The sequence below is a fragment of the Anneissia japonica genome, unplaced genomic scaffold (assembly GCF_011630105.1).
Source record: "Anneissia japonica isolate Jap-2015-1 unplaced genomic scaffold, ASM1163010v1 scaffold288096_len198612_cov187, whole genome shotgun sequence".
Classification (NCBI taxonomy): Eukaryota; Metazoa; Echinodermata; class Crinoidea; order Comatulida; family Comatulidae; genus Anneissia; species Anneissia japonica.
In genome coordinates this window covers 1-6,877 of record NW_022701639.1, presented here as the reverse complement: position 1 = coordinate 6,877, position 6,877 = coordinate 1, and the positions used below count along the sequence as shown (strand labels likewise).

General features: G+C 29.9%; 1 protein-coding gene across 1 annotated transcript in view; it reads right to left on the bottom strand.

The window, feature by feature from the left end:
• Window positions 1-3,990, bottom strand: part of LOC117103661 — a 5,041-nt gene extending 1,051 nt beyond the window's left edge. Inside the window, exons 1-3 of the mRNA XM_033244260.1 lie at window positions 3,695-3,990; window positions 2,608-2,764; window position 1 (exon numbers count right to left, since the gene is read on the bottom strand). The exon at window position 1 is cut by the window's left edge and continues 195 nt beyond it. Coding sequence (XP_033100151.1) covers window position 1; window positions 2,608-2,764; window positions 3,695-3,990 — 454 coding nt within the window. The remainder of the gene's footprint in view (window positions 2-2,607; window positions 2,765-3,694) is intronic.
• Window positions 3,991-6,877: the final 2,887 nt, after the last annotated feature.

Here is a 6,877-nt window from a genome sequence, read left to right as displayed (position 1 = left end):
GCTGTCTCTTATACACATCTAGATGTGTATAAGAGACAGGTACATGTATACTCTCGTGAAACATACACTTTCTATTTTAAAGATGTATGTCCCATGCTAAATAACAAAAAAAAAATCATAAAAATATTTTTTTGAAATTAACTTACCCATTTTGAAGTAACATAAAAAATTATCAACTTGAACATAGAAATTAGTGTATTTAAAAAATGTCTTCCCGTCAGTTTACAGCGAAAATTGATAGAAACACTTCCAGTCAATGGAAGTGTTTTATTATTTTTATTATAATTTTTTGGTTTAAAAATTAGAGTACACATTTTTTAAATTCAATAATTTTTACGCACAATTTAAAAATTTGTATGCTATTGCAATATGAGCAAGTTTATTTCAAAATCATTTTGTTTTTAATGATTTTTTTTACATTAGCAAGGGACAATAAATCTTTAAGCTTAACTTCTTTTCAGATGTAATCCAAGAGCGTCTAGCCGTTTACTAATTCCAAAAACATTTCAAATGGAAGGGGACGCCCTTTCAAAAATCCATGATCAAGGAGGACAGGGGGATACGTCCCCAAATATTATTATATCCGCAATGTAATAATTTCATAAGTCAAAAAGATGTCTGAAAATTGTTGAAATGAACTGCACTGATGACCCATGTTTTAACGAAATGGTGCTACAACAGGTACTCTATCTCTGCCCACAAGCATCTGAATTACTTATAATAGGCCTTATAAAAGCGTGTATTATTATTAATAATAATAATAGTAATAATAAAAATAATAATAATAATAATAATAATAATAATAATAATAATACCAGTAGTAATGTTTTCGGCACATGAAGTACAAAGTAGGTAAAGTAAATTAAAAATACATCAAAGACAGTTGAGTTTATTTTCAATGGAACATCACAACGATTAATTAGATGATGATGAATTTTCCCTATAAGAGTGTCATTTCCGGCAATCTAGAGGTATTTCCCCAAATTTCCCGCCTCAGCCCTTAGGTGTGGACTAAGCTTTGAAGTAGGTAGATAAAAAGTAAATACATCAAAGAAAAAGTTTTATTTTCTAAAGTACATCACATTAGATATAATATATGGTTGCTGAAAATTGCTGATAAAAAAATTAGCGCAGTTTAACTATAAACTTTTACATAGAATATTACCAACTAATAAAAACTTATCTATATGGAAAGTAAAAGAATCAGACAAATGTAATAAATGTAATCAGATTGAGGATGAGAAACAGAAGTGGGTTAAAAACAGTACCCTGTCTCTTATACAATATATTAAGAGCTGTTGGGTACACACATAGCCTGTCGTTCAAACATCTTGTAATTGGAACACAGAATGTATTAATTGACTTTATTTACACTTCGGCCGCTTTTATTATTTACAAAGAAAAGATTTTGTCAGAGTTAAATAAATCAAGGCGTACCTCATTATATATTTCTTTTAAATACAATGCATTGCTTAGAATTAAATGCGACATGTATAATAATGAACAAAAGGCTAAAGAAAAGTGGAAAGAGCTACAAAAAATATGGAAGGTTTTTTAAAAGTAAGAACTGTAACACTTAAAATGTATATGTAATAAGTTTTTGGGGATGTTTAAATGTATGTGTATTTAATTTGCAGTCTTTATAAATAATTATGTATAAAGAAAGATAAGATATAGTAATATGTGAGTAAAGAAAGAAGGTAATAAGACCTAATGCTGTTTGTTAAAGGTATTGTATAAAGTATGTATATATAAGGAGGAAAAAAAATATTGAAAATAAATGAAAAAAAGACAATAAAAGTGGGTTACCACCACAAAAGACAAAAAAAAAAACAACTTCATTTTGACTATATAATAGTAATGTGATGACGATGAATTTTACTATAAAAAAAATGTCATTTCCAGTCATCGTCAGGATGTGGACTCACAAAATCTCCCCTTCACCTTTAGAAACAGATCTGCGCCCTTGCCAAAACCACACCTCCCCCGCCCGCAAACAGGGAGTTCCGCTCTACTAGACCAACACAAAACACAACTTCGTGCGATTTATATGCACTTGTCAATGTGTGCCTTGGCCTTATATAAGCCTATGACATGCACTAGTTTTTATGTGCGACTATACTCAAAAGACGTTCTGCACAGTAGAAGATGATTATGATTATGATGTATATGATATGATCCTATCTGTAGACTTCCTACTACATTTGATCTACTAACAATATTGCATTGTATGATAGCCTACTGCCGATTTTTCAATATTTGCATATATCAAATTGATTCAGTTTTAATTCAGAAAAATTCATTTGAAAGCAACTCAAAAACACCAGAAGAGCATTTGGAATGGTTTTCAACATTTTTCGAGAGAACCCCTGGACCCCAAAACTTCCAATCAGATTGAAAAAGATCCCCCCATTACCAAAGCTGGTTACGGGCCTGCTGTCGTCGTAATTATCACCACCAACAACTTTCATCATTTCATTCACTAATCGTTAAATTTATACAGAAAGAATGGAGAATTTCTATGGTCAGAGGACATATGGTGAAAAATTATATAAACAAAACAAACTTTTGACAACAAAGGAAGCTTGTGTCTTGTAAAAAACTTGCCTTTGTTGGATGGAGAGCTTCAAAATCTGCGTAATTCCTTATCTCTGCTACCCAATCATACATTTTTTCCACTTTAGTCCTTACATTATTGATTATTTTGCCTTTCTCATCAGGAGAGAGCCCAACTGGCTGACTCATATGGTATTCCCCGTAATACCTGTGAAAACAAAACGCTTTAAGTGAAAATAATTGCTTATTACCCGGCCAAATACCATTAGGCCACATAACTGTAACGAAAATAGTCATGTGACACAGAGACAATAAATTACGACAGTTATGTCCCAAGCCATTAGACTGTTAGGATAATATCCCCGGCCACATAAACGGTATTGTGGTATAAATTTTTATTTATGTATTTTTATTATTTATTCAGGTATACGGTAAAAAGTACAAAAAGCAAAACAAGTTTGAAATCATTGCAATACAAAAATTAAAGGAACCAAATACATCAAATCCATACAAACAAACAAGAAACTGCAAGCAACATCAACATTAATAAACATCAACGATTTGAAATATAAAATTCATTGGTCACAAATGAAAATTGAAAATACAAATTAATTAAACTTTAAAAAAATATATATTCATACAGTATCAAAATATAGACACTGTTTAAAATAGTGTTCCCGGTTACCGAGTAATTATGCCGGCCGGCTAGCCATGGCATTACAATTGTATGAATTTGTTCCTGCAAAACTACAAGGCCAATATATTAATTGTACTGTATTATAATATACAGTATTGTATTAAACGTTTTATTGTTGTATTAATAATTAAGTGTATTATTAATTGTACAGTATTGTATTGTAATTATATATTAGTAGCCCCTATCGAAAGTTCTAGTAGTGATTACCAATTTCTAGATAGAATTATTTTTAAAACTTGAATCATTAAATAAGCATGACTATAATTTATTTTAAATAACTTTATTTCAACAATTATACGAATTATAATATAAGCAATTATTATTAATAATAAATAACAAATAATGAAAATTATGTAGAATTCATATAAATGACAATATGGTATATCTAAAAAATATAAAAAGCAGTAAAAATTTAAATAATAATAGTAATGCATATTGTACTTATCGATCCATGCAAAGGTTCCCTCTTCCAGCATTTTTTTTAAAATTCTATATTCAGCTCCCTCAACGTCTAATTTTAAAATCACATAGTCTTCTTTTCTGGTATTTTCCTTTATCCATCTAGACAAGTCCACAACTGGAATTGTCTTACGTTCAGACAGTTTTCTACGTCCACCAGAGTTGGTGTCAGCCAATTCTTTTTTGTCAACAAAGAGAGTTCCCCCGCCCCACTGCATGTCCCTTCCATTGTTCTTTCCTTTGTCAGGAGACCATACTGATTCGCTGAATGCAGTCATATTACCTATATTTTTAAAAATTTAAACATTTTAAAGTTAATTCTAATTAATTTCGCTTAAGAACTGCCGTTCATGCATGTCGAGAACAAGTGATATATTATTTGTCATTCCTGGGCCGCTTTAGTATTTTTTACTCTTTTATCGGACGGTTTTTATTTTCGTTTTGTTATCGATCCTACGCTTCCTACTACATAACAAATAAAGCAAATAAAATGAATACTAAAAATTTGGTATTTCTCTTAGTACGGTATTGTTTTTTGATATGATATTATTTATAAAAATCAAACTTGTTATTAGGAAAAACCGGCCAACTCGTTATTTAAATTACTGTAACATCAGTATATAAAAAATATTTTTATTAATAATAATAATAATAATAATAATAATAATAATAATAAATTATTAAGCACTACACTTTTCAATCAGTGGCACACTTCTCAATCGAAGGTGCGTCCAAAACAATATGTACAGTAAAGTTCACAAAAAAAGACTTATACTAAGAAAAAGACAATTCAAATTTTCAAAAGGGACATTAAGGAAAAGTATAAAAAGAAATACTACATAACAAATACAGCAAATAAAATGAATACTAAAAATTTGGTATTTCTCTCTTAGTACGGTATTATTTTTTGATATGATATTATTTATAAAAATCAAACTTGTTTATAAGGAAAAACCGGCCAACTCGTTATTTAAATTACTGTAACATCAGTATATAAAAAATATTTTTATTAATAATAATAATAATAATAATAATAATAATAATAATAAATTATTAAGCACTACACTTTTCAATCAGTGGCACACTTCTCAATCGAAGGTGCGTCCAAAACAATATGTACAGTAAAGTTCACAAAAAAAGACTTATACTAAGAAAAAGACAATTCAAATTTTCAAAAGGGACATTAAGGAAAAGTATAAAAAGAAACTGTTCAGTCATATAAAATTAAAAGCAATCTTAAACTAAAAAAAATAAAAATAAAGTGATGCAAATAATCACATGAACAATTATACAAACACCATACAAACGTACATGAAATACACATACAGTACATAAGTACATATATATCCATACACAACTGTATACCCAGTCACATGACTGTACCGTACTCACAATTATAAACATAAAGACATACAGTACATACTGAACTCTATACTACACCACTTATCACACAAGATGCACACATATCAGGCCAGATAACACAGCACATATAAGTATTAAATCAAAAGTCATAAAGTAATACAGGACTAAAATCAAAAACGTTCGTTTTCTTTTTTGATCTCATTTCTCTTTTTCCATGCCCTTGTAGAATACCTTTTACAAAATTTGTCAAATTTTTCTTCAATTTCTTTTGGAAGATTTAGTGAAAAAGAGCCAAGAACATACATTAACGTCTGATCAGTTGTTGAATTTATAAATTGGTTCCAAATAGGCCTATTTGTATTTAGTATTTCATGTTCAAGCTTTGCTAGTTCTTCCAATCTGATGTTATGGAGGGAAGGACATGAAAAAAGAAAATGTCTAATATCTTCAATTGAATAAGAGCTACAAATAGAACAAATGCCATCATTATTATCGGACCAACTTGAGATTCGTCTTTGTAACGGTAAAGTATTGGAGCGTAATCTAAATTTAATGCAAGCACCCTCAAAATCTGTAGTTTCAAGTAAATATTTTTCTAGGCAAGGGCTTTTCTTAATAATTGAGTAATCTGAAAGGGAAGATTTTTTATCAAGATTACTTCTCCAATCAGTACAAGCTTGTTCTTTAAGTTTATTCAAAATGAAGTTGGTCCAATTTCCGATGGGATAATCAATGTTATCACATATTAATTTAAATAAATTTGCTGATTCACATTTTGAGAAAACATTGGAAACACATTTAAGAAATTTAAAACGGAAATTATCAAAGTTACTATCCATGTGTAATAAAGCCTCAAGTAAAAGTTTTGGCCACCGATGATTCCATACGTATAATGCGATGAAAATATTTTATGCGCGAAATATCGTGCATAACACTAATTGGCAGCCAGCCAAGTTCACCATACAAAGTTCCACGTGGGGTATTTCTAGTTGCTCTAAGAATATAGCGTGCCATCTGCAATTGTAATTGTTCAAGTTTGCCAATATCTGACTTATTTAGGGAACACCATACAGCTGAACCAAAATTTATAGATGGGAGACCAATTGTTCTCCATAAAATATCTCCATAGTATATCCTATTAAAATTATTGCAGTTATCAATCAATGATTTAATATAACCAATTAGTCTATTGCACTTTGTAATTACATTCTGGAATTGTACATTATCATTTAGTTTCCTGGATACATTAACCCCAAGATATTTGTATGTCTCCACTTCCACAATGAAACCATCACCTAACTTTCATTGTTTTTCTTTATCAATTCTTTTTCCGAAAATTAGAATATTAGATTTGTAGAAATTAAAATTTAATTTCCCTGTTTTAGCAAAATGTTGCAAGATTGAGCATCTTTGTCATTTCATGCTCATTATTTGCTAATAAGACAACATCATCAGCCCAGAATAATCCCCTACCCACGTGTCATTCACTCTGATACCAAGATCATTTGAAACAAGAATCTTTTTAAATTCATTCATAAAAATGTTAAACAAGATTGGAGATAAGACGCAGCTTTGCTTTACTCCCTGTTCAATCTCAAAGAGTTCTGTGTCTGTATCTCCTAGTCTAACTATACCATTAACCTCTGCATAAAGTTTATCATATATCATATATATCATATCATTTATTTCGCCTCAGAAAAATTACAAAAATTACAAACAAAGACATTGCACAAACAAGGGTAAATCAATGAGGCAGGATTGCCTAAATGTTATAAATAAAATAACAGTCGAGAGGCTCTCCAC